Genomic DNA, 11,977 nt, shown 5'->3' with positions numbered 1-11,977 from the left:
GCTTTGTGGAAAAAAAAAAACAGGAAACAGCATGGAAGCAGACTGTTTTCTTTTTTTTAGGCACAAGAATGGGTTAGATTGTGTCTTTCCTTCACTTCCACAGTGCATCAACTAACAGTGAAGTACCTGTGCGTGGTAGATAGACATAGAAAACAGTACTTTTCAGGATTCAGTCTAGGGAATGGGAGATTACATTCCCAGTCAAATACTACATCTTTGTCTCAACAGCAACTCGTAGTACCCCAATGATCTATGACTGGAGACAAAGACATACTTCAGCTAGCAACTTTACTCTGCACCATGTATGACAGTCCATCTCTGTGTAACTAAAATAGCCTCCATATTTGGTTGAATGTTACTGCTTGGTTATTCAGATTTCCTGTTTTTCAGAGGTGACAGTCTTCAACAATACAATTTAAATGATAAATATCCACTGAAATTTTGTTTCCTTGAAGAAATCTTTTAAACTCTCAGTCATACACAGATTTCCCCTCAGACATCACAGTTATATCATTATTCATGACAAACTTAATTTTAACTTTTTTTTTTTTTTAGAAGCAATTTCAGGGCTTTTATTAATGGTCTGTCACTCTGTGGTACGTAAACTCCTGTAGATCTAATCTACTGCCTGAACTATCTGGTAAGCAGTTTTTACAAAATGCAGTAGGTAGTATGCAGAAATAACTCTACCCTGCTGTGAATCTTCAAAATAGCTAAACCTTTGAGCTCTGAAAGGGCCTCCAGCCTTTTGCTGGAAATCTGACTTGAGCTAGTTAGTTTTCAAATACCTCTAATGTAGCATTTGTTCCCCCACGTAAATCTAATTCACACAGAGTAAAAAACAAAGATTTACCTGTAAAAAAAAAAGTTACTTACCTCACTCAAATCCCCTTCTTCACTTGCTGTTTCACTAAAAGAAGAAAAATAATCATAACTACTTTGAAATACCAGAAGAGATTTAAAATAGTTACAAAACCCCAGTTCTTAAATAAAAAAAATTGTTTGGTTAGCTACTTGAAATTACTAGTCAACCTAGTCATTTATATCATCCTCACATTAGTCTTAAAAGTATCAATTAATAGTATTTTCTGTCATTTAACTGTAATAATCCTTTCTAATTAGAAACGTTTAAAAACACGGGATAAAAACACAGGATGAATTCTAACCATGTCTTAAGCTATTCAGATAAAACACTAATGTACACAGTTACAAGAAAAAAAACAACAACGAAACTGGTGGACGTTTTTGATCTCATATGTTAAAGAATTTCTAGCATCTCACTGCAAGTAGTCTATATTTTGGAAAGCCTTCTTTATGTAGGCATGTTTAACATGCACTATACTGATAATTAAGGTTAACATAAAAATTATACAACTACAGTTTAGTGTATTAAAAATGGAACCTATTTGAATATCCTAAGGCCAACGTATCCACCGTTAATTGTCACAAACTAATAACAAAGACCCTGGAAGATTTTTCCATCCCCCAATCTAAAAAAGAAGTTACGTTAAAGAAATAAATTAAGGAATATTAAAGAAGTCCCCAAAGTCAAGGCTTTTAGGTGCGCTCTAAGTCACCAATAAGTAACCAAGGTCATCAAAGAAACCATAAATTTGCTGGAATCAATGACATTCATTTCATTTAGAAATTAAACTAGAAAACTCTCTGTGGAAGTATTTCTTCATAGAAGATTATAATTTAAAAACAAAACAAAATCACATTTACAGGTGTTAAAGAAAATATTTAGAATGCATCCAGGTCTGTAACTCTGATGTCAGTCCTGAACAAGCAGAAGCCACAGTAAGAGGTAAAATGACATACTTGGGATTTGTGGCATGGCTATAAAGGGAACTGTGTTACTAACCTCCGGGAGTTTTTTGAAGGGGCTACATGTGGTTGTGGGTGATCTTTCTGATATATTTGGACTCATACAGAATTTCTAACCAAAGGTTTTTAAAGAAACTAAGTAGCCTGGGGTGATGGGAAAGTCTATGCATGAATAAATAGATGGTTAAAAGACAGAAAACAAAAGTTAGGAGCAAACAATCACTTTTCGCAATGGAGGAAGATCACTAGTGTATATCCACAGTCATCTGTGCTGGAGCTTGAGCTGTTTAGTGAGTTCAGTAAGAAAGCGGGCAAACTGCCAGGGCACTGAGTTTTTTGATAATATTGTTACTCAGGATAGTAAAATCAAGAGCTGACTGAAGAATTGCAGAAGGACTTGAATGATGAAACAATAAAATGATAGATAAAATTTAAAGTAGATGAAAGTAAAACTAGGCACATTAGGAAAAGGAGTCCCACAAACAGAACAAGGTACTCTCAGCTGATCATCATTGATCATGACGTGTCCCTCATGGATCTGTACTGGGACCAGTACTGTTTAATACCTTCATCAATGACAGAGTGGGATGGAGTGCTCTCTCAAACAAGTTTGTGGACGACACCAGGCTAAGTAGCGTGGCTGACACACTGGAGGGACAGGATGCCATACAGAGGGACCTGGAAAAGCTCGAGAAGTGGGCTTGTGTGAATATCATCAGGTTCAAAAAGGCCAAGTGCAGGGTCTTGCACACGGGTTGCAGCAACCCCCTGTAGGAATACAGGCTGGGGGATGAAGGGATTGAGAGCAGCTCTGCCAAGAAGGACTTGGGAGTATTGGTGGGTGAAAAGCTGGACATGAGCCAGCAATGTGCACTCGCAGCCCAGAAAGCCAACTGTATCCTGGGCTGCATCAGAAGAAGCGTGGCCAGCAGGTGGAGGGCAGTGATTCTGCCCCTCTAATCTGCTCTGATGAGAAACCACTTGGAGTATTGCATCCAGCTCTGGAGCCCTCACCACAGGAAAGACACGGACCTCACGGATCTGGTGGAGCGTGTCCAGAGGAGGACCACAAAAACATTCAGAGGGATGGAAAATCTCTCCTATGAGGAAACGCTTTGAGAGTTACGTTGTTCAGCCTCAGAAAGACAGGGCTCGGGGGAGACCTTATTGTGGCCTTTCAATACTTAAAGGGGGCTTACAAGAAAGATCGGTACAAACTTTTTAGCAGGGCCTCTTGCAATAGGACAACAGGTAATGGTTTTAAACTAAAAGAAGGTAGATTCATACTAGATATAATGAAGAAATTTTTTACAATGAGGGTGGTGAAACACTGGAACAGGTTGCTCAGAGAGGTGGAAAATGCCTCATCCCTGCAAACATTTAAGGTCAGGTTGGACGGGGCTGTGAGCAACCTCATCTAGTTGAAGATGTCCCTTCTCATTGCAGGTCGCTTGGACTTGATGACCTTTAGAGGTCCCTTCCAACCCAAACTACCCTGTGATTCTATGATAAATAAATTCTTGGAGTAGATATATTTTCATGGAATTGCCTCAGGTCAATAGTCAACAGCGGCTAAAAAAGCAAATCAGAAGTTAGGAGGTATTAAAAAGAAATACAGAATAAAACACAGACCGTTTTTATGCAAGCATACAGATTTGTGATTCACCTAATTTTTAATATGTTTTTTAGATTTGGGGAAAAAAAATAAAAATCTTTTAGAACAGAACCAGGGCTGGGAAGAGCAACAAGAATAACCAGAGGCACAGAATAACTTCCGTGTGCAGAAAAATTTAGTGGGCTTTCAAAGCTTAGGCTAGAAAACAGATGGCCTACGAAGAGACTGTAGTAAAGAGAGTGAGCAGTCAGTGCCTTCGTACCTCTATCTTCCATCATAAGAGTTAGAATTTATCAAACGATGCCAGCAGCAGCCAGGTTCAGTAGAAAAAGTGGAGGTACTTCTTCCAGCAGACAGGAAGGTGCAAATGTAAACAATATTACAAGAGACTGAAAAAGTACTTTGATGAGAGCTCTATTAAGGATTACTAAATAGAATAATTGCATCAAACTCAGAGTCCCCTAAGCTGAAAGTAGATGGAGGCTGGGAGACTACTCCAGTAAAGATTATGCTTGCCCTGCTTTTATTCTCTGTTGGGCAGCCACTGATGGCCAATGTTGGTGACAACACAGAGGGCTACAGGAACATTTGGTCCAATTCAGCATTGCCATTCTTAATTTCTTAATGAGTAACAGATAAACGATGAGTACACATGATGCTAATCAAGTGTAACATCCTGAAAGTAAATCCATTCTGTAAATTGGAAGTCATGTATTAACCTTTTGACAGCAGGAACTGAGCTTAGATGTGGATCATCCTTCAGTAGATCATGACTACTTTTACTTTTTCCTTTCATGCTCTGTCAAAAAAAAGAAAGGAAAAGAAAAGAAAAAAGGTATTATAAAATTTCAGTGTTTGTGAGAAGAGATGGTGTCAAATGATAATGGTAAGAAAAAGGTAACTTGTTTCTTATTAGTGTAAGCCTGACCAGTAAGCATAAACACTTTTAACGGCAGAACAGAGACGATGTTCCAGAAAGAGGAGTATCAAACTGACCACATAAATTTAAAAAGTATTTTTGCAATAGCAATACACTTAATTTTAAATGAAAGCAGAAAAAAAAAACCAACTAAGAGATTCTTTAATCATCACAATCCTTACACATCATAAAGATACATGGTCCAGCACTATATACTTGAGTGAACAAAGAGGTAAGAACTTGACTTTCCAATAATGGCATATGACAACTCAAAGAACTACCATGTACAATGCAATACTTATCAATTGGTAGAACACTAATTAGACCCCTAGGGGGAAAAAAATAAATTAACATCCTGCAATACATCATGCAGGAATCATCTACTCAGGCAAGCAGTCAAATAAATCTAACAACATACAAGATCTTCAGGCAGAAAGACCACAGTAAGAAAGCATTCCCCATGCTAATTCAAAAAGTACATTTAAATTTCAGACTGAAATCAGACTGAAAATCTGTTACAGAAACAGTCTGTATTGTGACCTGAATGTCTCCATTTCAGCCACATTTTATAATCCTTTCAGGACGACAGTAGTTGTGCGGATAATAAAATCTTACTCATTTAAACACAACTTCAATTTTTTATTATGTAGAAAAAAAGACTAACACATTCAGCAACATGAAAAATTACTTCCTTCAACAAGGAACTTGTGTGCGTATTCAGGAGCTATATGAAACATAAGACAAGCACTTATCACCTTTGTAAACTGCTTAAAACAAACATAGACAATTAAATGAGCAGTCTGGACACCAAAAGCTTCAGTTTAAACACTAATCAACACCCAATGGGGGTCCCACTGTCAGGTCCCTGAGTGCACCAATAGCCCTAGTGTCCTTGAGGAGTTTTACCTGGAGATCCTCTGCCCAGGAGCGCCATTTTGGCTCAGGTCTGACAATCCACTTGCTGCCTGAGCTATGTCAGAGCTGTACCTGTGCCTAACCCTGTCTTCTGGATGCGCCTGTTGGACCCACCCTGTAGACTTGCCCTGTCTCCTGTCCCATCTCTTGCTGCTTCTGACTGGACTCTCTGGATGGGGACCTTGGTCTTGGTTATTGCTTGCCATGTCCAGGACTGTTGACGGACCCTGTTACCAGCAACCAACTACTCTGCCTGCTGTATCAAGACCCTGTGGGATTGTGCCCCTGTTGGTGGAATCACTCTTGCCTCCTCACTCACCCTCCTCCGTGCAGCCACTATGCTCTTGCCACTCCTTGACACAAACTTCCTTCTCTGCCTTCTATAACCTCCTGGGGCACACAAATTTTCTTTCTAAGATTCATACTCTCTATAATACAAGCATTTACTGACTATCCTGATACAGAAGACACAAATTGACCTCTAACATTTAAAAGACACCAATGACCCTAATCCCTTGTTTAATCTCTTTTTGAAAGCATTTTCACTTCTGCGGCATGAATGTTCACAACTTAAATTCCAAGAGGGAAAAGACTTTTTCTTTGTATATTTATTTGATCGTTTATCTTTGCATCTCAACTTCCATATTGTAAGAAATAGGGCATAAACATTCTCATCTTTCCCTCCCTCTCTTCCTTTATTTTAATTGTAAAGTTACCATGATCCATATCGCCAGTTATCCTTCTTGCCCTTTGTACAGTCTCAGGAACAAGAGTCTGGTGATACACTGCAGCAAAAGCAAAATATATTCCCTCACTTAGACTAAGTACAGTGCAGGCTGAACAAGTCCAGAGTAGAAAATTGTTCATAGTGGGGAAGGTGGAGAAAAGACTTAGGGAGGCATCCTTAAGTTCAGTACTTACTCGGTTAATATGATGTGACTGAGACAAGAATTCTTACTTTTCACATGTAAACATGAAACCATTAAATACCATAAAAATTTCATCCTAATACATGGTGTTTTCATTTACTCTTTAGATAATTTTAGCCTCAGCGTCATTACACTAAATTAATAGAAAATGTTCCTTTGTCCCAGATCTGTTAGAGGATTCCTCAGCTACTTGCAGACTTTCTTCTCAACCTCAGTCCTTAAAATACACCCTTCTAACTTTGAAACAAGCAAGACTTACTGCACCTAGCCACCACAAAAAAAGTTCACAGAAAGATTCTGAATTTGTAGATGTCAAAGAATCCCATTATTAACTTTGACCTTAAATTTTTCTTATAAAGAAAAGAGAATGAAAGTTGGTGCTGCAGTTCACATACTTCCTCAATTTAATCAAGATTACGATAGTGTCCAGACTATAGAGATACTACCTAGATATATTAGAAACAAGCAATGAGGTTTGGAAAAAAGGTTTCATTCCATTATAAGGAATGAAAAGAAATTCTTCATAAACAGTTGATTTGGTTATTTTCCCAAGCGCACCTAGTCCAGAATTTAGTCAGGACAAACATGAGGATGAGATTTTAAGACCAAGTTGAAGACAGCGTGACAACACTGAAACTGGACTTGTCACGAAAGAGGTGTTCTATTCAGACAATTTTAAACTGAAAAGCAAGTATTTTGCTTGAAAGGGAAGAACATCAAAGCAACCAAGTTAAATACAATATTAAAACCCAGACATATACCAGGAGCAGAGCAGAACGGCAGATGAGCATGTTAAGGTAAACAATATAGTTAGTCTGACTGGTAAGCTGAAGCAAGAAAAAAAATAGTTAAAACTAACTGTTGTATAAACCTCTGCTATCATCCTGATTGATACCATCTCACTAATATTGTCCATCATTATTCACTGTTTTCTTTTGTATTTTAACTAAATCCTGAGGGCTGAGGAGCATTATTTCACTTTTGTGGTACAGGACTCAGCACCATGTAGTCTGATCACTAACTGTAGCAGGTAGGTACCTGAAACGTACAAATAAGTAAGAAAGCCTAGGGCTCTAGAGAAATAATTTGGTCAGCAGTAGAAATGAGAATGACAAAAATTGTTAAAATTAAACTGACCTTATTTAAGAGGCAAAGTCAGGTCAGGAAATGTTAGATCAACTACCTATGCAACCCTAATTCTGTGAGTGTGGACAATTTACAATAATGCAATATTTAATTATGATAATGCACTATTCTACCCACAATAACCCCACTTAATTTTGCACATAGAATGGACGTTCATAAGAAAATGGAGTGAAGAATGCACTGGCAATGAACAAGTTGATCTATTTCAAACCTCAAATATTTTACCGTGAAATGACACTCTTATAATTAAGGAGGTGAAGAAGAGTGAAGGATTTATCACCTCCATGAATTTTAAACAGCAGACATAGCACTATGAAGTACGAAACTTTATGTTCATGGAAATGTAAATACATCATGCAGTAACTGAAGGCACCTTCAAAATTAAAAAAGTTAACCTCTGTTTTTTCAACATGGTAAAATAGTAGAAGATAGAAATTGAAATAATTTCTAGTATTACTGTTCAAAACACAAACATAAGAACAAGATGGAGAACTTCAAAGCTTTTACAAACATGCAAAGTCGGTAACTTTAAGTTGAAGAGAAAAATGGGGATGATTTGGTACAGTACCTGACTAACTCTATTGACTTCCTCCTCTTCTTCTTCAGCTTCTTCCCCAAAGGAAAGCAGGTTAAAATTTCTTTAAGAGAGAAAACACGTTTTCTAGTAAGACTTGAAATACTGTCTTATTAACATTCCATAAACTTTAAACATGTTACTTGCATATTCTATGTGATTTTTTAAAAAACTTTTTGTCCTGCTAAATGTACTGATTCCAAACAACTTCAAACAACTACATGTTGTTTTGCAATAAACCATTAACATCTAGAGAAGCATGTTCTGTTCTATTCCTGAGACAAAACAATCAGAATAGGCATCACTTAGAAAAAGGTAAGATGGAATTTAAGAAATTCTGCCTTGACTAACTTTCACAGACTCCTAAGCGCTGATGGCTCTGAAAACAGAGCAATTGAATTTTTTTCAATTTTTTTTTTTTCTAACAGAGCAACATTCAAGTACCAAACACAAAATTTTCAAGATATGATAGCTCAGAAAGGCATCAAATGCACACACGTTCACAGAATGTAATTAAAAGAAATAACCATTTCTTTTTTCCAAAATTGTTTATACCATGTTGGAACCAGTCAGTCACAACATGTTGCACTTCTGTCCAACAGAACTGATGGCATACACACACTTTATATTTCCTATTACTTTTCACTACATGTTTATGAGTATCAAATTTCATTCACAGGAACTGAAATTTCCTAAGTCAAAACACCTGCCTTTTGTTAGTTATTTTAGTGGGAAAGAAGTGGTAGCTGATAAGTTCAAAAAGCCCAAACAACTGAGCTATGACCTAGTTACTAGTACATATTAACTTCAGTGTCACCTCAGTCACAAAATGAATGATTACATATTCTTGCCCATGGGAAAGTCTTAAGCTACCTTGCATGTCTCTTCTGCAAAAAACTGCACCGTAACCACTTCAGTCAGATAATGATCTCTTCAGAAACAGGGAAGTAGGGTTTGCTAAGATTAGACACCATTCCTTTGTGCATTTTGGTAAAACCTTGTGTTTTAAACGCAGAAGTAGAAAATTACCAAGGTGCAAATTAAAGGTGAAAGAAAATTAACCACCACTTATGCTGCATATATTTACTTTGTGCCTTTTACTCTGGACTTCTTAGTTTCTTCTTCTGGTTTGTCCTTCTTCAGCTTTCTATTTGGTCTTGGAACAATGTCATCAAAAGGATTAAACAAAACCTGTTCAAAAAGTAGTATTTTAGACACATCTTTAATAAGTATTTTGTTATAATTAAATGATTCAATATTTTAGAACAATATATAAACAGACATGCCAAGTTTTCATACTGTAGAACACTGTTTTCTGAACACTATGAACAAAAGAATTTTAAAACTTCAAATTTCAAACCAGAACATACTCACCTCACTACTTCTTATTTTGTGTGGACTGAGAGGTCTCTCTTCTTTGTCAACTTCTACTTCAGCCAGGCGCAACATGTTATATATTGTATCCCCTGTAACCTGTCAAATTTATAAAAAAGGTTTGAAAGTCCTTGCCTATAATTTTCGTTAAATATTCTGCAAAATAAAAGGCAATTATTATGTAAAGAATTTTCAAAATACAAACTATATCGGAAATACTGCAAGCATGTAAGACTTCTAAAAGACAACAAGTACAATGTACAAAGGTCTGGGTTTTTTAAATTTAACAGTTGAAACAGTTTAAAAGTTGAAGGAATACAGGTGGCTAAACCTGCATTTTTAAGACCATATACAGGGCAAGATGTCAAACTCTTGCTGTGAGCTGTGAAAGAGGAAGATAAAACACAATATGAAATAAAAAAATAGTTGGTTTATTTTCTTTCAAGTAAATCATGAGAGTGGTAAATTCATCTTATGTTTTTCCTTTTCCTGATTCTTCTTGGGTAATTAGAATTTACAAACACAATTTTGTAAAATGTCACTGGTATTAGACGAACTGATTAAAAAGACATAGCCATAATAATATTATTAGGATTAGCCAAAGGAAGCACAACATGAAAATATAATTTAGAAGAATAACAACAGCAAACTAGATGATTATGGGATCAACCGATAGAAAAATTTCTACCAGACGTGGGAAACAGAGAACAGAAACAGTTTAGAAAGCAGTGAAATAAATTTCACATGTTTGTAGCAGCAAACACTAAAACAGCCTTTGAATACAGAGGAGCCTCTGTCAAACTCAAACTGGGACTCTAGTCTGTGTAACAGACCTTTCCAAAAATTGTGTGCTTGTTATTAAGTTCATCTGCACGACCCAACGTAAAGAAAAACTGACTCCCGTTATCGTGGGGCCCAGCATTTGCCATAGCAACAAGTCCTCTTCGATTAAATCGCAATCGTGAGTGGAACTCATCCTGGCAAAGACAGAAGAGAAAAAAACACAATTTAAGTATGTAACTATATTTTCCACTTCTTTAGCTACAGTTTATTTACATCAATATGCACACACAGAAAATATGCTGTTGATTTTCTTTTCTATTCAGACAGTAATAAAACCAGTCTTTTGAAACTTAATGCCACAATTGTATTTAAAAGCTTCAGCTTTCAGCAAAAAAAATCGATTCTAGTCAAAGTTTTTCTTCTTAGTGCCTATAATAATGCAAACAAGTGAACAATCTTCTTTCAAAAGAAACCATAAACACACAACCAACAAATATCAAAAGACAAAGATTAGAAACTAGTATATCAAAAATAGAAAGACACATGATTCAATAAAACCTCTAAGTTCTGTCTTGTTAAGTTTCTTTTTTCCCATCATTGCTACTAATCATTATTCATTATTTTTGTTGGAATTCATTATCCCCCAAATGTTAAAAAAATCCAAAGCATTTCTAAAATTAACTGTGTTTTGTACATTTCTTGTAAAACTAGCGTTCTTGTTAACCACCATCTTTAGGGGAAAAATCCTAATTCATGTTAAATTACTGGAAGCTCGATAACAGGTTGTAATAGTACAGTATTGCAAAAATCCACTGGAAGGACATTTTCTGGACCACAAGAAGACAGAATACGACTACTTTCATAGCAAGGTGAAAGCGATGAGTAATAGAGTAATACCATGGTGGTATCACAATTCTAAACACTGAGAAAACACTAATTTTAAGCAGTGATGCTATTACAATATTGGTAATATTTGTTTTGTTCGCTGCTCAAGTACCAACACCTTGCACAAACTTCATGTTCCTTTTATCTGTATGAATCTACTCTAGCAGCATGGAGATGGAAGGCCCAGAGACAGGCTATGCAGGACAAGTTAGAGGTGCCTGCCCCATCTGAAATAAAACAATCAGGTGGAACAGAACACAGCTGCTGTGCATGTGTAGCTTCACTCAGGATCTGAGCCTCCTGGTTAAGGGATGAGCCATGCTGGTATCAACAATACCAATGAACACATATACAACATTCAGAGACCTTTGCTAAATGAGATATAATGTGCATGAACAACATAAGTTTCTACATCTGAGTTTGCCCCATATCAACACCAACTCTTCAGTCTTCCCCCTCCCTATTTTTTCTTGTGAAGTTCATGCTAGTAAGGTTATACATTTATCATAATATCAAGACAGCTAGGTTTAAGAACTATCAATTCAAAAAGGGATATTCAAAAATACTGAAGCAACATATGAAAGCAATTACTCTTTATGTATAATGTTGCATTTCTAATATAAGATTTGTCTTACAATCTAACACAGTAGGAAGAACAACTGATAGAGAATAACCCAAAATTAATGCATAAGACATACAGATACGTACTTTGAAAGGAGCTCCATAGATTGAGTCTCCACCTGATCCAGTACCAGTGGGATCACCTCCCTGCACTATAAAGCCAGGCACTACTCTGTGAAATACTGTGTTATTGCAGTACTGTAAAAAAAAAAAAAAAGGAAAAAGAAGAGGATATTAAATACATGTAAGTGGTCTCAAAATCAAACTTTCATATAGATTATGCAAAGATGTCACAGAGACTGAAGTTCTGGAAAGCAAGTGTTGTAACTGGATTCTGCTATTTCCGCTGGGTTCCCTCCTCTTCCACTGTCTTGCTCATTGTGACTGTA

The 11,977-nt window shown here is 36.5% G+C and overlaps 1 protein-coding gene across 1 annotated transcript in view; it reads right to left on the bottom strand.

Moving 5' to 3' along the window:
* The window catches only part of CWC27 (CWC27 spliceosome-associated protein homolog (S. cerevisiae)), a 121,895-nt gene that overhangs the window by 105,303 nt on the left and 4,615 nt on the right, over positions 1-11,977 (bottom strand). Inside the window, exons 5-11 of the mRNA XM_009895509.1 lie at positions 11,676-11,786; positions 10,133-10,276; positions 9,300-9,398; positions 9,013-9,116; positions 7,920-7,989; positions 4,162-4,241; positions 877-910 (exon numbers count right to left, since the gene is read on the bottom strand). Of these exons, the coding sequence (XP_009893811.1) occupies positions 877-910; positions 4,162-4,241; positions 7,920-7,989; positions 9,013-9,116; positions 9,300-9,398; positions 10,133-10,276; positions 11,676-11,786 (642 nt within the window). The remainder of the gene's footprint in view (positions 1-876; positions 911-4,161; positions 4,242-7,919; positions 7,990-9,012; positions 9,117-9,299; positions 9,399-10,132; positions 10,277-11,675; positions 11,787-11,977) is intronic.

This window comes from Charadrius vociferus, unplaced genomic scaffold (assembly GCF_000708025.1).
Source record: "Charadrius vociferus isolate BGI_N301 unplaced genomic scaffold, ASM70802v2 scaffold581, whole genome shotgun sequence".
Taxonomy (NCBI): domain Eukaryota; kingdom Metazoa; phylum Chordata; class Aves; order Charadriiformes; family Charadriidae; genus Charadrius; species Charadrius vociferus.
The sequence above is the reverse complement of the archived record's forward strand: the minus strand, read 5'-3'. Positions and strand labels throughout refer to the sequence as shown.